This window comes from Rattus rattus, chromosome 3, assembly GCF_011064425.1.
Source record: "Rattus rattus isolate New Zealand chromosome 3, Rrattus_CSIRO_v1, whole genome shotgun sequence".
Taxonomy (NCBI): Eukaryota; Metazoa; Chordata; class Mammalia; order Rodentia; family Muridae; genus Rattus; species Rattus rattus.
Window position 1 is genome coordinate 17955205 of NC_046156.1, and position 25587 is coordinate 17980791.

The following is a 25587-nucleotide window of genomic DNA, read 5'->3' on the forward strand; positions in this document are numbered from 1 at the left end:
AACACTAAAATGTATATAAGAAATACTCAAGTTAATAAAAAAAAAAAAAAAAAAAAATAATGGTTCTCAAGCCTCTGCTATTTCTGTGACTTCTAGAACTGAAGAAACCAAATATAACAATGATGGGAAGCGAGACTCTCTCAGCTGTATTACCTACAATGATGTAAAGGATTTATAATTATGTACAAATTTCATAATACTATAACAAAATCTTTGCTTTTAAAATTTTATTTGAGAATTACATATTTTAATATCTTCCAAAATACTGTTTCCTAGATCACTAAAAAAGAAAGCAGAATCAGTAAGAAATTTAAGTCATTAAATATGTCGCACTACTATATACATACAGAAGACTAAGCAATAATACTTAGCTGTGGAATGCGTACCATTTCCTTTTTCCTCATTAAAGGCTCAACCAGCACTGTGTGGCTATGCACAAAGTTCCATGTACATTAAGAGTGTGACACTTAGTTGCCTCAGCTTATAGCTGGGGTAATTTGTCCACTGGGGTGTCAAACTTGAAGTCTGAAGGGAAGAGATCTGGAGCCCGAGGGTAGATCAGTCTGTAGGACTGTCGGATTGTAACATCAGCAACACCAGCAATATCCCCGATTTCTAAAACACAAAACCCAAGACATTTAATGGATCTTCTCCACCTCTTTCAATACCAAGAAGAAAAAACCCCTCTAATTTCACTTTTTAAAATTGATAAAGAAAATACAATCTAACAGGTATGAGCAGGAGTCAAGGTCAATGTAAACAGTGACAGGCCTCTTTAAAGGTATATTAGGAGTACTGAAAGACATATGTGGCAGGGTATTTGATCCCATTGTGAACTCAGAGATTGTGAACTATTTCTAACTATGGTATGGCTGAGCCTTTGACCCTAGAGCTTCCTGTTTACTGTGAACTAACACCTGTGGTGTGGTTCAGGACTACCTAAATAAAAGTCAATCCTAGTGGTAGAGCGCTTGCCTAGGAAGCGCAAGGCCCTGGGTTCGGTCCCCAGCTCCGAAAAAAAGAAAAAAAAAAAAAAAAAAGTCAATCCTAGATCAAGAGGCAGAGCAAGTAAGCAGCAAGCAGGGAGTGGCCAGGAATAAATGGGAAGGAGGATCATTGAGAGGAGGGTATTTAAGACAGCGTGGGAAAGGAACCTTTTCTGCCTAGGATATTAGTGGAGTAGAAGGTCAGCTGGGTGCTCTCTCTGAACTACCAGGCTTTCACCACAGCGTCTGGCTCCTGAGTCCTTGGTAAAATCAAACAGCTTGGATTTCTGTTGTTAAAAATATGTGAAGCAACCCAAGGCATATTCCTGTGGTGACAGACATGCTTACTTTTGTCCGGTTTCAGAGCTGAGACAATATACCAACCATGTGCAGAGCCTGGCTTTATCCCGAGCACAGCATAAAAACCATCCTCAGCTACACAGCAAGCTGGAGGCCAGCTTGGGATAGATGAAACCTTGCCTCAAAAAACAACAAAAACCACACAAATGGGGATGAGCCACGAGGCCCCATCCCTCTCTGAGGGATGACTGACAATGGTGTCTGGGGAAAGGGGTACCGTTTTCCTCAGTGATGGAACGTAGGTAGGGAGCCCTGCTCATGCCTGCACAAGCTAGGAAACCCATCTTTCTCCCAAGCCCTTCCATACAGAAAATACCCTGGGCTAACGTCATCATTTTTCACTCAAGAGTGCCCACCCAGGAGTACTTCACTGACCTCCACCTATAAGATGGGTGAACCCACTCAAGATCTTCCTCCTAATAAACCTGCCTCTATCTACTTTTAGTCTGGTCTAACCTGGCCTATACCTGCATCACCCAGGGAGAGTAACCACTGATATGCTGCACATGCTCCAATAAATAGATCCCTTCACAAAAGACACAAATTAAAATTTAATTTGGAAAAGGAGACTTGTACACAAGGCTATGCCTCTAAATAATCACTATAAGCAAACTACTGTATTTTCTTCAGGTATTTGTTGTTTTGAGGTGCTGGGACTAAAAACCAGGCTCTCAAGCCTACTCTTGGTGAGTAGGACTATGTCCAATCCTTTTCCCTTATGGGTTAATGCTTCTTCAAGGATCTGAATAGTTAACCTTTCTCATGGGAGATTAGGAGTAAAACCACTACATTCCCAACCTTGCCATCTCATGGATGACTTCATGTTGAAGATCCTACCTTTCTGTGTTCGCTTCTCAGCTGAAGCCTGGGAGGCCATGTAAATAGCTGCCGCCGCCACAGAGATAGGGCTCCTGCCAGGAACCAAGTCCAGCTCCACAGCCTTGCGGGCTATGTGTGTAGCTGCCATCTGCACTTGCTTGGGGAGGCAAAGGTTGGAGCAGAACCTGGACATGAAGTCCCCAGTTGTGATCAGATCCACGCTCGTCTCCAAAGCTTTCAAAATCAGTTTAAAACAACGGCCAATTTCTTTCTTAGAGATTCGAGACACAGCACATATTTCTAAAAGAGAAAATATTCTTAAAATATTTGTAAGACAGTTCATTTTATAATTTTTATTATAAAAATAAAACATTCTGGTTGTAAAAAGAATTCAATCAAGGCTTAAGATGAGGTCATAAATCCTCTCACCAATACTACCTTTGGGGTTTATTACTCAACATTCCATCCTTCCAGAATACAAACTTATCTAGTTCAATTTATACAAAAAAAAGCTCTCCAAGTAATCAACTTCTCTTATCTCCTTATAAGGCAGGCTCTAAGGAGAAGACAGACAACACTCAGTCTGAAGAATGCAAGTGCACACATGTGCCCTGCAACTGTCTGCGTGCTGTCACAATGCAAGTGCACACATGTGCCCTGCAACTGTCTGCGTGCTGTCACAAATACAAGTGTACACATGTGCCCTGCAACTGTCTGCATGCTGTCACAATGCAAGTGCACACATGTGCCCTGCAACTGTCTGCATGCTGTCACAATACAAGTGCACACATGTGCCCTGCAACTGTCTGCGTGCTGTCACAATGCAAGTGCACACAGGTGCCCTGCAACTGTCTGCGTGCTGTCACAATACAAGCTAACCTGCTATCCCTCTTTGGGTTGTTACAGCAAAAAGACATGCGACAGCCACTCCTCTCACTTTGACACAGGAAATTTATGAGATACTCGTTGGATATGGTGAATGTAGTCCCAACCTGGACCTAGTCAGTGGAGGGCAGTGTATCACAGCAACACGGGAGGAGTCTATCCTGTGCCTGAGTAAACACAAGCTTGACAAAAGCCAGCACTTAACTCAAAGACCTTGGTTTGCACAAAACTGCAAACACTAAGCCTCAAAATAAACAGGAAAAAAAAAATTCCACTGATGTCTTCCAAGACTTGAGCCCCTCAAGTGTGAAACCTGTGCTAGCCATTGTTTTCATCACTGGCTACAGATGTAACTTCAAAAGCCTCTGCAGCATATGTCAGGCCTTCAAACCCATAAAACAGTCACCTGTATTGTGGCCTTACAGGGATTAAAAAGATGCTACGTGCAAAAGCAGCTTGCACAGAAGACTGTCTTGTGCATTTTCTGTCAAAAACCATACAGAGCCACGGTAAGTGGCATACATGGTTTACTGTACCGAGTAAAGCACACTAGCCGTTAAGCCTCAAAGCTGCCTGTCTGAGCTCTTTGGTACAACTGAAGCCTACCTTTAAATGTCCTGGGAACGCCTTCTTGTCTACAAGCGATGTACAGACAAGCAGAAGCTATCGCATCATTAGCTCTTCCCTTCAGGCTCTTCTGCTCATACACTTGCTTGAATAAATTATTTGTTCGATCCTTCAAAGCAGAGAAACTAAGTTTAATTAAGTCTAGGCCATTTAATTACTTACAGTATCAAAATTTTATGTGTTCATTAAATTATACAAAGTGAATGTCGGAATGTCTTTAAGGAGGTGGACAAGAACTTACAACTATATTGCGTGGGAGGTTGATTCTGTCTGCCATGGTCGTGATCTCCTTGAATGCGTTCATCATAGCTCTATCAGAGCTGCTCATTGTTCTCCGGTTCTGATACTTAGAATTGCCAAATTCATCAAAACTTGCCGCTCCTGTACCCTATCAAAGAAAGAGTTAACCTTGCTCAACCTCTATGGAAGATCTGAACAGACAGTGTCTATGAAGATGTAACGCACGGGCTCTGACTCCATCTGTCCTGGGAGTCTGTCCAGTGGAGCCCCTGGCTGCAACAGAAACTTCCAGTAGAACATGCTTTAAAGAAGCTGGTTTCACAGACATTTAAGTAAGTGTCTACCATATATATCCCTATGACTGGCTACGTAGCCTGCAGAGATTCTCCAGCTTGGCCTGCTGCCTGAAGAAAGCTCTAGGATTGCAGTTCGTGCCTATGGCAGCATCATTACTTGGGTCCATCACTGGTTCTCCATCTGGGGTAAACAGATGTTCATGTTGAATCTCCTCAGAAAAAAGTCTTACACAACCAGTACAAAGATGGTAATGTTATTTTGTAATAATATGTATACAGGTGCTTGCCTGTGTGTGTGTGTCTGTGTACCACTGCATGACCGATGCCAAAGGGATCCCCTGGGACCACAGTGACAGTTTGTGGGCCTCGCTGTGGGTGCTGGGATTTAACCCAACTTTTCCAGAAGAGCAGCCAATGCTCTTAATCCCAGCCCAAGTCTGTAATTTTGATTACGAGACTGTAATTTGTTCTTCCCTTCATGATGGGAAAAAATGTTGGCAGAGTTTCACAATACTAACACTGGTGAATCTTATTTCCAAGTCAAGGGTCTCCTCTGTGTGACACTTTTAGTGAGTGAGTGACACTTTTGCAAAAATCTTAACTTTCTAGATTGTTAGCTAGTCTCCTCTTGACATTTCCTGCTAGGTGGAATTATTACCTTGCCAATCATGGTGGACAAATCTCCATCACTCAGAAGAGGATTCTGAGAGTCTCCAACTCGAGATGGGTCTTTCGTTGCTTTGTCATTGCTGAAAGTTCTCCATTCAGACCCCACATCAATAACCCGGTCCCCTAAGAAGATGAGCACACAGTTACTCACCCAGCTCCCGGGCTGGCTGATGGTGAGCTTCCTCACTGGCCACTTGGCGTCAGCTTAGAACCATGTCCTCTTACATGTCTGCTCTGGAGCATTTACCAACTATGCCAGTCCAGGATGAGCTATGTAAACAATATGTTACCACTCATATCCCAAATATTACAAGAAAACAGTTTAAAGATTGCAGAAAGAAAAAGCCAATATGGTAGTCCATGCCTATAATTCTAGCATTTGGGAGCTGAGGTATAATAGAGAAATCAAGGTTACACTGACTACATATACATAGGAAGAGCTTGTCTCAAAGATCAAAGCAAAATAATAAAATTATCCTCATGTGATACAAAGAATAATGAAGCCTGGTTTGGTGGTGCAAGCCTTTTATCCCAGCACGCAGGTGGAAGAGGCAGGCCGATATCTGGATCCCCATGAATTCCAGGCTTTGTTTCACAAAAACAAAGACAGACAGACACGACAGAGAGAAACAGAGACAGGGAAAGGCAGAGAATAATTCAGAATAAAAATTTAAAGGCAGAATTTAAAAAGGCAGACGGCATATTTTCTAAGCAAAGAGGCTGTGGCAGGGTAGTGATATCCAAGCACGTGACCTGAACTGTCTCACTGCTGTGCTTTAGCAGGAAGAGCTCAATGTCTGGAAACATCTTTGGAGCAAACAGAGAGCACTGAACACTGAAACACTTGCTGCTCAGTGTGCCCACAGCACAGTTCTCATTTAGTCCTCAGAGCTTTGTCAACACAGGCACCACTACGCCGGTACTTCACAAACCAGGTTACTTAGCCAAAGAGCACACAGCTTGAAATGTGTATCAGATCCCGACTTATGCCACTGAACCTCCAATGCCACAGGACAGGAGAGACCTCACCAGCCTCTACAGTGAGTCTCTTACTGACGGTCAGTGAGTACAACGTTTGTAAGGACGAGACCAAGCTGCTGCTTAGCTGTGGAAACTTTATTAAGAAAATGTAGACGGAGGGATGAGGGCACGGTTCAGCAATTCGGGGAACATGTCATTTCACCAGACCTACATTTGGTTCTCAGCACTCACACCTATTACCAGCTCTAGAGGCTCCACACTCTCTCCACAGGAACTCAACTGCTGTGCACACATCCTGCTACAGATGCATACAAATACATTTTTAAAATAAAAAAACAACTTAATTTTTAATTACACTTCCTTATTTTGAATGTGTGTGAGGGTGCGTACATCATACTTGTGGAGAGGTTTGATAACAGTCCTCTCTGACCATGTGGGTTCAGGTGGGTGACTTAGTTTGTCAGGTTTGGTGAGAGCCACTCTCATCTGATGAGCTATCCTGATGGCCCCTATTATTTTATTTTTATACCTTATTTCTTCAGCTTTGGTTGCCCCAGTAACTTTACATTTTCAAGGCTGTAAAAGCTAAATGAGTAAAGTTTCTTAAAAGCAGCTAGAAGTCCTTGACGCTGTCTACTCATTGCTACAAACACTAAGAAACTGGCGGGTGTTTACTCTGTTTCCAGGGCGATGAGAGAAGTGTGCTCCTGCCCTTAGACTGAAGTCCCCATGCTCTGCAGCACCTACCCAGTGACAAGGAAAATGGAGGGAAAAGATCACTGCAGTGCAAACCGTGCCAAGTCTTTTACAGAATATAGTAATTAGCACATACACAGAAAAGCAATTATAATCTAAACCTAGGGATGTACTTTAAGACAGTAAGGAAACATAAAATGGAATGATGTGTTAATGAAGGCCTCTATAAATTTGACTTTCTTTGAACTTCAGAGAAGCTGAGAGTAACCAGCATATGGGCTGGACAATCATGTCTGAGTAAGGCGGTGTCCCCACCTGCCTGGCCCACATGCACTGAGAACAAGCAGAGAAGGCATTTTAGTGTGCCAACCTGAAAATGGCTGCAAGGAAGGGCGGGCTTAAGTGAAAGAAATACTATGTGGTTTCTGTGGTCTTATGCTTTCAGAGTCAATGAGACCAACTTTCCTAGTCAGCAAAATGAAAACAAAAGCATGCACAAATGTGAGGCATTCACACCAAAGTACCAAATCTGAAAAGGTAAAAAGATCAAATGTCATTTACATATATATAGTTGTAAAGTAAGTACATTTTAATTTTATGTTTTCAAGCACTCACGGTCATAAGGATGCTGGTTAAGTGTTCTCCGAAGTATAGTGTCACCCCCTGTCTGTTTTATTTTGTGCCAGGGCCTCACAAAATTGTTGCAGGCTGGCCTGGGACTCATGCTAGCCCAGGCAGGTGTTTAACATTAACCCTGCCTCAGCCTCCCTAGCTGCTGGGATTATGGACCTATGCTACCGGGCCTGGCTAACTAACATCTCAAGGGACAGAACGATGTAGAGGCTTGCAGGTATGCTCTCAATATATGCTCCATCACACTGGGATTCCATCTGAGAATTTGGAGATCGAGCCATTTTCCTTTTGAAAACACCTTTCACTGAGTGCTCTATACTACTCTTAAATAGAGAAAGTGGACTTTAAAACTAATAAAGATGAGGTGGCCTAGTATATAGGATAAACAGACAAACCCAGCCATGGGCTGTTAGGAACATTTTCCAAATACGTAGACTGTTTTAAGTGACACAGTCAGGAATTTGAGCTTTGCACTAAGAAACACTCCCTCTTAGACACAACTGCTCCTGGCAGCATTTATAAGAATCACATTTCCAAGGCAACTCAAAGAGCACAGCAAGAAAGTGTAACTAGTGCAAAATCATGCACATGAGCAGTGATAAGCAGAACTATTCAGCAAAGATCAGAATATATAAAGGGATTGCCACTGAAAACCCAAATGAGGCAGTATTGTTAAAGTTTCCCCGGAAGAAAATTGCAGTTCACGATGTTTTCAAGAAGAGAGTGACATAAAATAGCCCTAATGTTTAGATACTGTGATTTCTCACTAAGAGAAAGCCTGTGTGTAATCAGCCTTTGAGAGCAAGAAGTCTACCAGTTAGGAAGCATATACCCTAAGTATCCTAGAAACAGAAACATGCCAACTTTCCCCGCCTTAAAGTGCACGTGATTTTTGTAAACTTAGACCAGATAGCTCTCAACAGTAGCACTGACATGGACACAACCTATCAGTGCAGCCATGTCCATCCCTTATTGGCTTTACTCAAGGTCCACAGAGGAAGTCCTCCCCAGCACGTGTCCCTGTACTGCAGTGCAGAATCCATAAGGAAGAGTGGCATCTAAAGAGCATTTCAGATAATGATAGATATAGATATTGTATATAATATATATTGCTAAATATTTTTGAGAAACAATCAAGAATAACCATCAAAAATCATTCTTCCTAATTTACATCACTCTAGCACCTACCTTTGACCTGGCAACTGGATTTTAGAAGAAAAGGTCAAAATGAGTCATTTCTTTTTCAAACCTACTGGTCTTATTTTGCTTTTAAAAAGATGAGTTTAACTTTAGTCATGAACATGACATGACTAACTGGAAGTGGAACTGATGATTTTAAGCAACACTACTATGAAATCCCAATTCACAAGGCATGCCATTCATTCTTCTGCCAGCAGAGTTGATGTTTGAACAATGTTTAGTTAAACAAGGTAGGCACTCACTCTGCCACTCAGCTACACTCCCTAGTCTCAACTTACCTTCTAGCAGATGGGACTGCAACTGCAAATTTAATAATTTGCTGATTATGAATTAACATTCAAGCAGTATAAAAGGTCAAACTTATGAACAAACCGATGCCCTGAATACTGTACTGCCCTCTACTGTTGGTTCTACAGGGACACAGCCCCACTACTATATGGATTGGGGGCAGGCAGGGACTGCTACACAACTCTGCCTTACTGGCCTGAAAAGGCTGGAAAGGGTCGGGTGTGGTGAGCTCTCCTCTAGTCCCCGGGAGGTGACTAAGGCAAGCCCATCTGAGCGACAGGTCACCAGGGCTACTGAGGAGACAGCTCACTTTCTATGAGGCCTTGTTCATAACCATAACGTTCAGACTGTGAGCAGCCATTTAAAGATCTCAGCATGGCTACCTACTTGAAAATCATGTGCAGGGGAGTGTGGGCGGAACCAAGGGGATTCCTGGGGCTCGCTGACCAGCTGAAGAGCAGCAAGCTCTGTGTACTAGGAGACCCTGCTTAAGGGCATACATTGGAAAACAAGGGAGGACTTACCCTCTGCAGGCTTATAAGCATATGCACACATGTATCAGTGATAAAACAGCTAATGCCAAATCACAGCACTTCTCCATATTCTATAGTTCTAATGAAAGTCAAATAGATGATCATGACACACTGATTCTCACGACAACTGGTTCTCATGACAGAGGGAATGGATCTGCCAAGCTCCCAATCTGAGTGCGTCTAGAGGCTTTCCTTGATAATCCTAGTGTACTCTGGTTGGCCTGCTTGGCTCTTCTTTCAATACTCTTTCAAGCCTCAGGAAAAATAAGTGCTCTCTTCTGAAGCACATATACTAACACTGGAACAATACAGAGAAGATTAACATGGCCTCAGTGCAAGGATGGCACGCAAATTTGTGAAGGGATCCATATTTTTTTGAGGGTCAGGAAACTGAATGGAGGTGTGTAGAACTGGGGGAACTGGGGATGGCCACTAGAAAGTTCTAGATGCCAGGAAAGCTCCCAGGACCCAATGGGGATGACATCACCTGAAATACCCAACAAAGGGGAGAAAGGATCTGTAGAGACCATATCCAGAGGCTAGGCACAGCACCCGGTTGAGGGATGGGGACACCCACCCATCTCAAAAATATTACCTCAGAATTGCTTCTTTCTAAAGGAAATACAGGGACAAAGAGTAGAGCAGAGACTGAAGGAAAGGCCATCCAGAGACTGCCCCATCTGGGGATCCATCCCATATAGACACCAAACCCAGACACTATTGCTGATGTCAAGAAGGGTATGCTGACAGGAGTCTGGTATGGCTGTTTCCTGAGAGGTTCTGCCAGATCCTGACAAATACAGAGGAGGATGCAGCCAACCATTGGACTGAGCACGGGGACCCCAATAGGGGAGTTAGGGAAAGAACTGAAGGAACTGAAGGAGCTAAGGGGGTTTGCGACCCCATAGGAAGAACAACAATATCAACCAACCAGACCTCCCAGAGCTCCCCGGGACTAAACCACCAACCAAGAGTACTTATAGAGAGACTCACGGCTTTAGCTAGATATGTAGCAGAGAATAGCGTTGTCTGGCAGCAATGGAAAGGGAGGCCCTTAGTTCTGTGGACCAAATGCCCCAACACAGAGGGATGCTAGGGCGATGAGGTGAGAGTGGGTGGGTGGGTGGGTAGGGTGGCAACCTCATAGAAGCCGTGGGAAGGGGGAATGGGACAGGGGGGTTAGAGAGGGAAATGAGGAAGGGGGATAACATTCGAAATGTAAATAAATAAAATAACCAATTAAAAATAAATCCTTGCATCCCTGTTTATCCCCTTTTAAATCAAATATCATATGGAAAACATGAATACACTGAGGTAATGCCATACCTAGTTTATTTTGTTTAATTAAGAAATTTTGCTGTGACCAAACATGCCATGTTAATTCTTTTCTGCCCACGGTCTTCTTGAGTTTTGAAGAGTGCTTACCATGGCCGTGTCTGGACTGTCTACCGTCATGCATACAGTGACAGCGTCTCTGCATGGCAAACAATGTACTGCTTTACCTAAGCAACAAACTAACCGCTCCACTCTACCGTAAGAAGGTGACACTGGTACAAGGCAGTAATAAACACTACAAACCACTGCGATGTGACTTACATGCCACTAAGTGCCCACTGAGCTCCTCCACAACTCAAGTTTACAGGGCTCTGAGTATCAGAGCAAGCCTGTGGTGCCTGCTGCCACAGCTAAGCGGTTAAGGTGATATCAAACACACTGAGGTTGGCCGAGTGCTGCTGTGCATTCAAAGGCTAAACCAGGAGGAGACTCTCATGAACACCAAGTGATTCAGCCTTCTAACCTCGCTCCCCAAGTTAACTGGTCAATAAAAGGCTAATTCCTGTGCCTGGGCAGTAGATAGAAGTAGGAGGGTTTTCAGTTACCTGGCTTGAAAAAAGTCATATTTCAATTGTTCTCAATCACTTGAAAGTGTAAAAGCCAACTTCTATCACGAAAGCCATGTTAAGAACAAGTGTTAATTGTGCGCTGACCCTGGAAACAATGGATCTCAAATTCCCCTAGTAACTCTGTATGTTTTAAGATTGCCACTCTAAGCTAATCTGTGGGGGCAAGTCTCAAATCCTCAAAGTGGTAACAACAAACAACTCCCCAGTGTGGTCTGCAGTAAGCAGCCTTCCTGGTGAAGGCTGTTAAATCACACGGTTGCACAGTACACGCTATCAGCATTGGTTACAGTTGCAAGGCCAAGAGCAATTCCACCCCTAAGTGACTCAAACTGCTCAAGGCTGGGAACGCAGCTCAGGGCCAGACTCCTGAGCCTTGACAGCCTTTGTTTTTGGGAAAACAAAGCGACAGAGCTTCACTACTGGCTCTGTTCTCTGGGAGTGCTCACAAGTGTAACTTTTGCGTGAGTCTCTTATGCACATCCACACTAGTGAGCAAATAAGCAATACAACTGTGGGGCTTGAACCAAGGGGCTGTCACAGTGCCAGGCAACCAAATAGCTCTATCCTTAGACCTAAAAGCAAAATTTTAAGATGTGACAATTTTGAACAATAATCACTTGAATGAGATGATCTAATCATGATGCCACGTGCAAGTATTAACAAGTCTTTTTCTTAAAGCAAGGCACAGGCTGAGGCTCAGTATTACTACTTTGAAATGCACCCTATTCATTTTAAAGAGCATACAACTGGCATAAAAGTTGCATATTATTAGTTATTTAAATGTCTCATACACGCCTTCTACTTCCATTTAAAACTAAGGGCACACGCACTATTGGTCTTTCCACTTCATTTTGGTAAGTTTCCACCTATACTGCACAACACACGGTGGTTAGTTACATACGTGCAATGCTACACGCAATCTCTGCAGGATCTTACTCATTTCTTGTTGTGGTAAATATTAAAAAATGGGTAACCTTTATCCCACGCTAGTGCCACCACCTGTAGGGCCACATGGCACTGTGGGGTGTCTTTATCTCAGCAGCTCCACGCTGCCCCCGAGTCCTCTCAGACCCAGGCGGTCTGAGAGCCGCTCCAGTATGGCACCCTGCCTCACTGGTCGAGAGTTAGTTCTAGCATTGGTCGGCCATATGGAACTAACCATAATTTATCTCTGGTTAGTATCTCTCCCTGCGGCTCTCTGTGAACTCTCTGGTTCCTGCTACCAGGTAAAATCAAACTGAACAAACTGCAACCCAACAATCAGATCTGTATGTTAAATTCCCAGTCCACACTGCATCCACACAATAAACTCACAACCGATTGATAAGGATATAAACCGCCCACATAGATAAGATAAACTGACTATAGAAATCCATCTCTTAAGAAATATTCATAACTACCTAGGCCCATTCAAGACCACCCGGATCTGGATCCTCCTTCTCCATCTACATCTTGATTCTCTCACTTTCCCTTCTCTCTCACCTCACAAAAACTTTGCCCCTCTTATTTTTTTACTGTCCAATTATGGCTGTAACCTACCTTGTGTCAGCCATCACCTGCTATAGACATCAACTACAATTTCCATCTCTTTCTTTTTTTTTATTTTATCATAACTGTGACATGTGTGTGGGGTGGGAGCTGTCAAACTATATTCATTAAAACTTTGAAAAGTGTACAAAAGCACAGTACTATACATTGCGATTTAAATTAAAACCCCACCACTACTCACCTACAACTAGGCCGCATTCGGGACAGATCATGTCGCCAGCTCTGTAGTCCTCAACTAAAATCGCGTCTGGATGATTGGGACATGTGACTCGTGGGAGAGCATCCAAACTACATGCAAACAAAAACAAAAACACGTTTTATATTTCCCAAACTAATATGAAACAAGTCTCTATTGTTCTCTGGTAATAGGCAAGGCACAGATTTTGAAACTCTTGATTAGTATAATAATAACTTACAATACCCTGCACAATTTACACATAATTACCTGGTTAGTGCTTTTTATTTCTCCTTAGAAAATAACAGTGTTTTCCTGCTTGCTAGCCCCCTTACCGCAGATTCAGCATGACACACTAAAGCCAACATATGTTTACATGAAAGACAATCAGGTCTGACAGACAGACAGGTGTGGCTGTGATGACCTAAAGGGCTGATGACGTCACTTAGTCCAGTCCAGATCTGAGGAGGTTAGGCTTTAAAAATTACTTTTGCTGACACAGGCCTACAGTCCCAGCACTTTAGGCTGCAGGAGGATTCCTTGAGCCCAGGACTTCCAGATAAGCCCAGACAAAAGACTTCACAAGTTAAAAAATAAAAATAAATAAATAAATAAAAATAAAAAACCCGAATAACCACACATAGACGAAAACTGGATTCCTATCTCTCACCCTGCACAAACATCAATTCAAAATGGATCAAGGACCTTCATGTACGTGTGAACTCTGAGGCTGTAGAGATGGTTCAGGGGTCTGAGTACGCACTACTCCTCCAGAAGACCTGGGCTCAGTTCCCAGCACCTACACAGTTGCTCACAACCATCTGTAACTCCAGCTCCATGGGATCCGATACCTTCTTCTGGCCTCTGAGGTCACCAAGAACACTCTTAGACACAATAGTCTTTGAAAAAGAAGCAACAGGGGTTTGATACTTTGAAACACTGAGTGAAAATAGGTAAAACCACTTCAAGACATGGATACAGCAAGGACTTTCTGAAAAGTATTCTAATAGCACAGGCTACAATCCAGAGCTAAGAGTGACTGAGTGAAAAAGTAGCCAGCATCTCTCTCTACAGCAAAGGAAATAACCAGCAGTCAAGAAACTACGCTACAGGAGGAAAGTCTCTGCCAGTAACATAGGAGTACTGTCCCAAATCTCCATGAACTCCAAACACTCAGTACCAAAACCGCAAACCATCCCATCAACACCTGTTCTCTAAAGGTGCAGTACAAACACCAGTAGACGTTTGACAATACACTCCGGATCTACAGCCACTGGGAAGTGAAACGACAGAGCTCTTCCACCTCACCCCGGACAGAATGGCGGTCTATTAGGGAAGAGAAGATAAATAAGGTGGTACAGTGGGAAAGAAGGGTTCACACAATTCTGATGGAAGAGAAACTGTGATAGCCGCCATGGCAATCATGATGGCGTTTCCTCAAAGGATAAACCACAGGGCTGGAGAAAGAGCTCAGTGGATAGAAGTCGCTAAGCCTGATGACTTGAGTTCAGCCACTGGGACTTTTAAAATGTGAGGGTTTATATTGTTTTTGTTTCTGTTTTGTTTATTTGTTTTACTGTTGTCTCCTTTCCTTACAAATAGTAACCAGTTCTCTTAACTCCCTGCCTGCCCTCCTCCCAGTCCCTTAAAAGGTTTCTCCCAACTGTTCCTCCTTTAGTCCAACAGTCTGCTTAAACAGTCCCAGTACTAACAGCCCCAAACTGTAACTATTGTAGCCTATCTGGTCAGCTCGGCTTCTCCTGGCTCGGCTCTCACCAACTGCCTTCACTTCTTCCTCTTTCTCGGCCCCAAGTGGCTTTTTCATCTCCTGTTCCCAGAAATCCAAGAGGCAACCAACACTAAAGGTCATAGGGTCAAATAGTTCTAACAGAAAAAATTCATAAAGGGCTAGTTGACTAGCAACTGGGTGGGGTAGGGGTCCTTTAAAGGGCTGGGTGCACAAGATAAATCATGCCACAGGCACTCACACGGTAGAGGTTGAAAACCAACTCCCTTGAGTCATTCTCTAACCAGGCTGGAAAAAGCAGAATCCCACAGCTTGTCCTGACTCACACATGCCCTTCCTTCCAATAAATAAATACTATATAATTTTTAAAACCAGAACTATCTAAGACCACTCAATTCCTGGGCAGATACCTAAAGGCTCTAAGTGAACACACCACAGATACTCACACACCCATGTTTCTGCACAGTAATAACACAGCTTATCAAGTGGAATCAGCTTGGAGTAAGGAAATGTGGTGTGGATACACCGCCTGAAAGTCTGAAATTGTTGGAAAGTAGTTGCAACTGGAAAACAGATTAAATGAATAAGCCAGGGTCACAAAAAGGACAGAAATGCTTCTCTTGTGTGTGGAATTTGTTGTATTCAAGTTTACATGTGTGCATACACATATGTAGACATGTTACATATGGATATAAGACTTGATAAAAAGGTGCCAATAAGAGAGAAGGATGTGATTTTAGACGAGGAGGAAAGAGGAGGAGGGAGGGCAGAAGGGAACACTATTTGGGAGACGTGAACCAGAAAGAAGGTGGAGGTTAGGATAAGTGACTAATAAGATGTAATGATATTACTGTAAGAAACGTAATAATGAAACCCATTATAGCGTGCTAATCTAAGAAACTAACAAAAACAACAATATGGCTTCAAAGCCATCGTATTTACTTAAGGTTTATGATATTAGTAACAGTAACATTTTTCTTTTCATTTTTGTCTTAGGCGACTATTGGTCTATAGTCCTGTTGGCTTCAAACTCACTATACAGCCCGGGCTGGTGTCACTAGGAGTGATCCTCTTGCCTCAGCTTCCTGAAGTGGTGAAATCTCAGGGATGTGCCACAAGGCCCAGCTCACATTATAACTTTCTTATTTTATCTCAAACAATAAAAGTTTGAGGAAGTTGGTTAACCTTAAATGATTTGAGAAAACAAACTTTTAAAAGTAACAAAGATGCATAGCAAAAACTTATTTTTCAAAAGGGCGAGATCTCTTTTAAAAGTCACTGTCACGATACAGTAAATGGTTATATATTACAGTCATTGAAAGCACACACCTAAAACACAAAATTAATTGTTCTTATAGTTAACTATGCTTCCGTGGTTTTGGATCAATTTTATCCGGCTAGCTAGTATGATTCAGAATGTTTTAGCAACTACGTTGTTTTTTATTCATTTATTTTTAAGGATTTTTTTGTTTTATGTGTGTTTTCCCTGCATGTGTGTGCTGTACTGTCTTAATGGTTAGTTCCCAGGGATGCCCTGGAATTACAGTTACTGTGCGTGTGCAGGTCTTCTGCAAAAGCAACAAGTGCCCTTCCCCACAGGTATCTATCTCTCCAGCTCCCTAACTACCAACAACAAAGTCATATGGAAAACTGATTTTTAAAAGAATTCACATGCAAACCACCAGACTTATTTGCTTAATTAAAACATATCCTGGAGTTTTCTAATTGGGAAAATGGGAGAGGGCAGACATTGCTTTATACTTGCAGTTCTGTAAATTTGTTAGAGAAAAAGTAAATTATGGAAAGTATACATAAAAATCAAAAAGCTGCTAAAATAAGGGAAATGTTAGCAGAATAAGAGCAATAAACAAAGCAGGAAGTTAACATAACAGTATGGTAAGGATTAACATAGTCTGGCACTACCAACAAGGCTATCCAGCCAGCTCTGATGGAACAGAACTAAGGTATTCTACCAACTCGAGGCCACCCTAATACTATAATATATATATATATATATTACTATATATTACTATATATTACTATATATTATACTATACATAGACTAGAGCGAGGCTGCCTCAAAAGGTAAATAGATAAGTAGATAAGTAAATAGCAGGTCAAGGGCTGGGAATGGCGCTCACCGATAACTAACTGTACATAAGAGTTGCAGGGCAGCTTACTCTACAGTCTCAAAAACCAAAGTAGGCAAAGAGGCTGGGGATGTAGCTTAGTGGGAGAATGCTTGCCTAGTATATACAAGTCCTGGTTTCAATCCCTAGCATTTAAGAGAGGGAAACATCAAGAACTCTGCAGTGTGTTTAAATGACACTGCCTTAAACATTATTTTAGTATGGCTTTTTGTCTGCATGTTTGTCTGTGAAGCATGAATATGACTTGGTGCCTACAGAGACAGGAGAAGAGATAACCTGGAATTGGAGTTAGAGTTCATGAGCTGCTATGTGGGTGCTGGAAATTAAACCCAAGTCCTCTGGAAAAGCAGCCACTGTTCTTAACCATGGAGCCCCCTCCCCAGCCCCATATACATTTTGAAGCTCAATCTACACATCCTGAAAGACAGGCACTATCTTCATTTTAGAGATGGTGGTCAAAGTTACTGAAGTCAGAATAAGTAGTAGGCGTCCCTCGGGACATGTCCTCCTGGAAAATGAACACCAGCCAGTGCCAACGACATACCACCCTCAAGGACAAACTCTCAGGCAAAAATCTACCGGTGACTTCTCTCTACTCACACTGGTGGAAAAACATGATAGTAACAATAATGACAGATTGAAAAGCTGGATGAGGGCCGGGCATATCTGTAATCCCCTAGCTTTCAAGGTGGACAGGAAGATTCTAGACCAGTAACTTAAAAACAAAAACTGGCTGTCCAAAAATAAATAAATTTCAAGGAAATTTTTAAGGGAAGAAAAGTTTAAAAATTGTAACCAGTGATTTTACAATGTATACTATTCAAACACTACCACTTGTGTTTCAAGAATATCGGAGTTCCTTTTCCATACGGAAAGACAAGCAATGCCTACATAGGAACACACTCAGATTCCACGTCAGCCATGGGAAATTGCAATAGTATTTGGGGAAGCTGAAGGTTCCCATGTCCCTACAAGGAAGCCTTACCTGATAAAACCACACCCAGATGGAATGATTAAATTATAATTAATCTAATTAAACCATAATCAGTAAACAAGAGTGCCCATGGCTTCCACACAAGAAGCTGAAGCGACTTCCTATGCCCACCTCCCACTTTTTATAATAAACCGCAGACTTGGAGGTTCCCAGAATGGGCCGAGGTTTTGGTGAATAATGGCTTCCTGTGGTGACGTTTAGCAACTCCACACAGAGTAACCACTTCAGAAAAAAAGTGCCAGTAGTGAAGAACTTAATTTGATACTTTCTGTACATTCTGTGCTAACTGGAGACCAGTGGAATGATAATCACAAATAGGTATACTAGGCACTGGAAAGGTCAACATGCTAGCATGACTCAGTTTACACATATGCCAGTATACTAATATCTACCTCATAGTGGTTACAAGAGATATATAATTAGGGTCTGCAAAGCATTTTGCAGGTCACAAGATTAAAGGCCGTCTCTGAGGACACAACACGCATTTCCTGTAGATATTAAGTGCACTGCGTTTTAAAAATACATTTAAAATGACTTCCAGCATATGTAATTAATTTTCTGCAGACAGCATCTCCTTCGGAGTATGCAATGATACTTTTCGGGGTGGGGACGGGGGTGGGATCTTTTAGGAGAATGAATCAAGTCTCCGTATGTGCTTTCATTTCCACTTCTCGGGGGAGCCACTGAGCTGGCGACCCTTTCCACCAGACAACCAATGTTGACGTTTCTCAACTTTGTGGCTGTCAGATCGACAGGGACCTGGAACGTCGCTTCCCCAGCTTTTGGAAAGGCGGTTTCGGACCCTCAGACCGGATGGGCCATAAGGGAGGAAATACACAGAAAACATTAACATGACACAAAGACGGTTGGAGGGTCCGACAGAGACGGAGGTCGGGGCCGTGCCGATCCGCAGGGACAAGCCCGGGGGGCGATGACTCAGGCGGACAAGGGACGCCCGTGGCGGCCTTCTGGAGGAGCCTCGGCCCCGCGATCCCCATCTCCACTCGCTCGGAGGCCGTTGCACTCACCGGCTGGTCGACGCCATCTTCACGGCTCCGCCAACAGCTCCGTCCAAAGCAGGAAGCAGCACTGGCTCTTAGACGCCTCGAGCCGGGATTTTATGCGCGAGTCACTCGCGCGCACTCCGCGCGGCTACGGGTCGGGAGGAAGGCCAAAAAGTGTTGGGTCCATGACGACGCGGGCTGTGTACTTCCTGGTTTTCTTTGCTGCGTGGCTCTCGGCTGCTTATTAATAGGCAAAATTTCAAAGCCTGGCGTGATAGCACGCATCACTGATCTCGGGAGGCAGAGGCTGGAGGATCTCTGTGAGTTTAGGGGAAGCCCGGTCTACACTAGGAGCTCCAGAACAGCCGAAGGTAGGGTGGGGGAGTGGTGGGAGGAGAGAAAGTTCAAACAAGTCAAACAAAAAGCCAACGCAAGAAGAGTCTCAGGATGAGCTGCATCAGAGCTAGCTCTCAAACAGACCAGATTAAAATGGGAGTTGCCTCAGATCTCCTGTTGTATTCCTGCAGCAAGAAGGTCGGAGGAGGATCTGGAGTCAGACCGCGTTTCAAACAAACACCTTTAAACAAACAAACAACACACAAGGAAACCAAGTTGGTTGAAAGGGACAAAGCCCTCACACCAAACCACTTTTTTATTTTTCAGTCAGTTTTCCCTATCTGATTGAATCTCTCATTTGCCCTAAGGAATTTGTAATAAAAAGAGAAATTAGCTGTTGTCTTGAGGAACAGGTTATCAATTCAAGCTCTGTCATAGACCAACATGATTCAAAGTTCCTACATGTCCTTTACCTCAATAGTGTAGGGAATAGAGGGTGTCTGCCTCACAAACCCTTCTAGAATTGCAAGAGATCCAAGAGAGCCCAGTGACAGCCATATATATTGTGAGGCAGACAGAGAGTCTGGCCCTGCTATGACCCAGGTTGTTGTCTTTCCCCAATCATCATTGGACATTTGACTGAAAGCTGAGTATAGAAAAACTGATAAAACAGCTAACGACTGTCCTAGGGCCCAGATGCATTAATCAGCTAAACTCGAACCAACCTGGAAATAATAAGGCAGATCTTGTGGTTCACCCCTGTTATTCTAGCCCTTAGGTTGCAGAGGTGGGCGGTCTGGAATCCCAAGCCAGCCTGCCCTGCAGAGTGAGACCCTGTCTCAGGTCCCACCCTCTTTCCTTAAGGTAATAACGATACTTTCTTGCAAATAAACCGAGCCGACAAAATCTGAATCAAAATAGCCACAAGGTGGGCATCTTCCACTGAGACGAAAACTCAGTAAGCATTTTATTTGTTAATGACCATCAAATGCCATTGTTGAAGTGGGAATTTCTGGTTTGGTTGGAGACTCGGTTGTTTCATGTGATGTTTTTCTGGAAAGTGTCTTATGTGAGGATGTTTTGCTGAGAACAGACACAGAGTGTTTTCCTGGAAGCTGCCTAGTGAATGGGCGTGTGGTGTTTTGATGGAGCAGATGCTTGAGCGGACATATGATTGGAAAGAGTGTAAGTAGAACCCAACAGAGAGTGGACAGTGCTCTTGCATGGGTTTGCCTTGGGGCTCTTTGCTGGTCTTCCTTAGGCTTTGCTGAGTCTGGTCTTCGCTGATGACACTCTTGCCTTGGTTTGCCTTGCTTCCTTGGCTGATCATTGCTTGTTGTGACTTCATAGAGAGCAATGCACCAAAGAACTTCTGGTGGTATTCCAGCTGCTTCTTCCTGCTTCTGAGGACTTGTACTCATAAGTGGGGGCCTGATGGTTTCTACTGGATCCAGCCGTTGCTACTGATTCGTGTTTGATGTTTGCTGAGTATACTGGACCACTGCTGCTGATTTGGTGTTTTGTTAGTGGATGGGACTGCTGGCAATGAAGATTTGAATTGCTCCAAAGAACCATTTCTAAGCATGTTCCCAACCCCTATTTCCTATTAACGTTTCTTTCTCCCTACTTCTGGTGGGTGGTGGGCTAGAGGAGAGTTTGAAGCCTTAAAGTAGGTTTTGAAATCTCCAAGCCTAGACATTCTTTTCAAGATCTTTTTGCTTTGGTGGTTGTTGTTAGTTTGTTTGCTTTAAGATGGGGTTTCTCTGTGTAGCCTTGGCTGTCCTAGAACTCTGTAACCCAGGCTGACCTGTGAATCAGAAATCCACCTGCCTTTTGGGGTTAAAGGCATGTGCCACTGCTGTCTGGCTATCAGACATTGTTTTCCTGAGCAGAATAGAAGCTACTAGCTTCAACTGAAAGAACAAGAGGTGCTGGGAATGTCGGTCCTTTGGTAGACTCCTAGACTACGTGAAGGCTTGGGTTCAGTACCCAGCACTACAGGGAACAGGTGTGATAGTGCAAACTGTGCTGTCACCACTCAGGCAGGAAGAGCAGGACCTCAAGGTCATCTTTGGATACATAATGAGTTTAGGCTCGCCCGGTCTATGGGAAAGCCTATCCGTTGTTAGCACACTATGCCTGGGATACATTGCTCTAGGAGACTCTTTTACACATGGCCTTTGACTCTGTTTTGAGGGAGGAGAGTGACTGCAGCACCTGGTTTCTTTCCGCAGTATGAGGATGTATTGAATAACAATAAATGGTTTCCATGGCAGCAGTTTTGTTAGGTGTCATTTCATCCAGCCAGTTTTAATCTGGCTGAGGAATGTCGAGTCTCTTATTCCACTCCCAACTACTAACGTTCACTCTCCTATCCCTCCGGTAACCATCTCTGTATATCTATACGCATGTGTGGTGTTAGAGCAGCTGATCAGAGTTTGCGAGGCATTAGAAGTAGTCTGAGAGAGAGAGACAGACAGACAGACAGACAGTGTTAATAACAAAGCAGGCAAGAGGCTTGAGGAAGTTGAAGTTGGATCTACTCAGTCAGGGTTTGAGTATAAAACTGGAGAGTTCCAGATGCAGGGTGAAGGGTGAGTTGGGCTCTGAGATTGGAAAATGGTGGGTTCAGGTTCAGGTCCAGACAGGTGAGAGGTGAATGAGTGATCGGGCAGCCGAGCTAAGGGTAGACAGTGAGTTGAGCTGAAAGGGGATAGTTAGGAAGTCCCCCGCTTCTTGGTCCTTGACTTATACAGCAGGTATCAGATGATAGGTTGGTGAGTGGCCATGACATCAATTGCGTGTGTTGCCTTGTGGTCCAGGTAATGGAGTCATAATCTTTCCTGGGTCTAGTGTGTCTGGGAAGGTCTTAGGCTATGTTTCCCAGATATGATTGTAATACCCCCCATGTGCCCCTCCAGTGCCCCTCCAGTCTCAGTTCACCCCATAAATCTATGGAGTAGCTCCTATTATACTCCAAGGAATAAGTCATTTACCATTCTGTGCTGCATGGATAGTTTACAGATTCACCCAGGGTTACAGTCATTTACCTCCATCGGAGTAGAGTCAAAAGCTATCTGTAAAATGGAGTCTAAAAGGCACTGTTTACACAATAATAACATAATACAGAGTAGACCATAGATATTTTCTCAAAAGCATTATAATAATCGATTAATTAATTTTAAAAAGAAGTATGAATCACACCTAATGGCAGCCCTCTACTCCCACCCCTAGCTGTAGATACCAACATAAAATAAGTCAAAGGTATTTTGTGCAGACTTTTGTTTGTTCGGTTGTTTTGGTTTTGCTTGTTTTGGCTTCATATAGCATTGTTAGGGCTTCTCCCACCCCCGTCTTTTGTCTTTTGCTTGTATATTATGTTTTCAATTTTGAGTTTTTATGGTATGTATATATATGTGTGTATCTTTGTATATATTTGTTATTTGTAATCTTATTTTTTTCCTTTTGTTAGTGTGTTCATTTTGTTTTATCATTGTCCTCTTTAAATTGTTTATTTTATTCTCATATGTCTGTCTCTCTGTTCTCTCCCTTTCTCTCTCTCTCCCCCACACCTCCTCTCTCTTCCCCAACCTCTCTCTCTCTGTGTCTCTCTCTCTCTCTCTCTCTCTCTCTCTCTCTCTCTCTCTCTCTCTCTCTCTCTCTCTCTCTCTCTCTCTCTCTCTCTCTCTCTCTCTCTCTCTCTCTCTCTCTGAGACAAGTCCTCTCTATTACATAGCTCTGAGCATCCTAGAACTCATTATGTAGATGAAGATGTCCTGGAACTCACAGAGATCCAGCTGGCTCTGGCTCCCAAATGCTCAGATTAAAGCCGTGCATCACTGCACCAGGCTGTTTCTTGTGGTGTGTGGGGGTGGGGGGGGGAATGCTTGTAGTAGGAAGGGTGGGGTGGATCTGGGAAGTGAGTGAGGGGGATATATTCGTGATCAGAATATATTGTATGAAAATGACTTTACTTCTTAGAAAGGCGTGAGAGACAGGAACATAGAAACTAAAATCTGGGTGCGGAATGGAAGAGCCCATTACCCCACGTCTATTCATCATCCTTTTAGTTCCAAGTTGAAAATTAGACTGTGCTTCCGGGGGATGTTTTTCCCCCTTAAGATCTGGGAGGATTCAAAAACTGTCATGACACACTTTAGTTGTGACAAGGGCAAAGGGTTCGAGGGCGCTCTACCACACCCACTAGTGTTTCCACAGAGAGCATCTTAGGGGGTGAACGGAAGACAAGAGGGCACCTGGGCATATTCTGAGGATTCAGTAAGGACGGAGTGCACTGTGCTTTCACAGCTGAGCCAAGTGCTTGCTGACGGAATAAACCATTACAGTCCCCGGAGGGAGAGACTGAGCACAGGACAACCTCTCCGCCCACCTTCAGTGTCTTTCATTATCTACACATCAACATCACCCTGGTTTGATTTTTTTTTTCTTTTTCCTTTCTTTCTTCCTTTTTTTTTTTTTTTTTTTTTTTTTTTTTTTTTTGAAGTGCTAAAATTAAAGACTCTGGCCACTACTGCCCAGCCTGTGTTTAGATTTTATTTCTGATCTTGAGTTTAAGACCACAACTGAGCTTTATCACCTAGAAATCAGTGACTCCAACTAGTTCTGACTACAATTTCTGGCGATAATTATTTATGTAAATTAATATTCAAGGCAATCACTATTTTTAAACTAATGTTTTGATGTTTTTACAGTTATTTTTATTATTTTATTTTATTTTTTGATACAGGGTCCCTATGTATTCAAGGCTGTCTTGGGACTTGGAAGACCAGGCTGACCTCAAACTCACAGAGATCCTCCTGCCTCTGCCTCTGGAATGCTGGGACTAAAGGTTTGTTTCATCACACTCTGTTTTGTTCGTTTATTTTTTTTTTTGAGACAAAAGTCTTATTATATATACAACCCATGCTGAACCTAGTCCTCACTGCGTAGCCGAGAATGGCCTTGACCTGAGATCCTCTTGCCTCTGTCTCTCAAGTGCTAGGATTAAAACCTTAAACCATGGGAGCTGGAGAGATGGCTCAGTGGTTAAGAACACTGACTGCTCTTCCAGAGGTCCTGAGTTCAAATCCCAATAACCACATGGTGGCTCACAACCATCTGTAATGAGATCTGATGCCCTCTCTGGTGTGTCTGAAGACAGCTACAGTGTACTTTATATAATAAATTAAAAAAAATTTAAAAAGCTGGCTTATAAAAAAGAAACCTTAAACCACACACAGCTCTGGCATACAATTCATAGCATGCATCTCATACCCTCACTGTGTCTGTCTTGAAGGGTTTGGGAAGGGAATGTTGGCGAAGATGATAATCTTGCTTTATCAGGACTGGCAGGCATTTATTAGGAAATTTTTAGGCATCCTCTTTTGAATGAAGAACAACAGATGCCCAGCTGGGTTCCAGAATGAGGGGTTTCTTCCTCTCACTTTATCTCATTACCTTTCCTTCTGTCGGGCTGTAACAGTACTGTACCTTGGGAAATGCAAATTATATTTGTAGGAATGTCTGTTATCTTTTCGATTCCTTAATGTGGTCTATGAAGCTGTATTTTAAAGAGGAGGCGGAGAAATCAGATTCATAACGGCAGCATCCATCCTAATAGAATTTTCTGTGCTCCAGGAACTGTACATATAAAGCTGTAGAAACATCATGTCCCTAAGTCCTCAACAACTCTTTTTGAGTGGTCCCCTTTCATAGATGGAGGATTTGAAGTATAAAATTGTTAAGTAACCAACCTGAAGTCCCACAACTCAGAAATGGCAAAACTGGGATTAGAACCCCCCACAAACTGGCTTCGAAATCCGTGCAGTATGCCTCCTAATACAGACTTTGGACCAAAATTTAGATCCTTAGAGTTGGAGAACTGTAAAACTAACGTTTATTCGCTTGGTAGAATTGTCATTTCAGAGGCTTGCTGCCTCTGTCTACTAACCTAGGCCTAGTCCTGGAATCTAGCCTCTGCACTCTCTTATCTAGGTCTATAATGTTATAGGCTCTGGGACATAATCCCAATTAAGCTCACCCCTTCCTAGTTCTTTCTGATCTCTAGCTGGCTGGTTCAACCCACGTTCTGGCTCAATCTCCATTCCCAGCTGACTTTTCTCTTGGCCTCTGAGTTGCACTGCTTGGCCTGATACTAACTCTAGCAATCTTTCCTGATCTTCCGGATCCTTCTCATTCTTTGGCTCATTCTGCCTCTGTCTGTGTCGAGCTTGTTCTCTTCAGTACTGTCTCTCCCGGTAACACTGCCCCCTTCTCCCTCTCTGCACTGCTCCACTCTCCCTCTCAACTCTACTGCACTGCTCCCCATGAACTCTCCTGTATTCCTGCACTGTACTCTCTCCTTCGTGTGCTGCCTGTCTCCCCGTTAAGTAGCCAACCTTTCCTCTCTGTTCTCCTGAGAGTCGGGCATATTCTATTCTGTCAAATCTTTCTCTGATTCGTCACTTTTTCTGACACTCACTTTCATACATGATGTAGGCATCACTTTCAAGCATG

At 43.2% G+C, this 25587-nt stretch overlaps 1 protein-coding gene and 1 non-coding gene across 2 annotated transcripts; one reads left to right on the forward strand and one right to left on the reverse strand.

The window, feature by feature from the left end:
* Positions 1-212: 212 nt before the first annotated feature.
* Gtf2b (general transcription factor IIB) lies at positions 213-18884 on the reverse strand. The gene is made up of 7 exons (XM_032897240.1): positions 18760-18884; positions 12847-12953; positions 4872-5005; positions 3919-4065; positions 3657-3786; positions 2184-2465; positions 213-615 (listed from the first exon to the last, which is right to left on the reverse strand). The coding sequence occupies exons 1-7, from the start codon at positions 18774-18776 to the stop codon at positions 482-484; spliced, it is 951 nt and encodes a 316-aa protein (XP_032753131.1). The 5' UTR covers positions 18777-18884; the 3' UTR covers positions 213-481.
* LOC116897417 lies at positions 9482-9588 on the forward strand. Its single transcript, XR_004387459.1, has one exon. It is a non-coding gene; the product is annotated as a U6 spliceosomal RNA (small nuclear RNA).
* Positions 18885-25587: the final 6703 nt, after the last annotated feature.

Bases quoted from the DNA above. Each gene is read 5' to 3' on its own strand.
- Gtf2b (XM_032897240.1), bottom strand. The intron at 5,006-12,846 runs GTGAGTAGTGGT...TCATCTTCTTAG, and splicing joins CGAATGCGGCCTAGTTGTAG to GGGACCGGGTTATTGATGTG. The intron at 4,066-4,871 runs GTAATAATTCCA...TTTCTTTGATAG, and splicing joins TGTCCACCATGATTGGCAAG to GGTACAGGAGCGGCAAGTTT.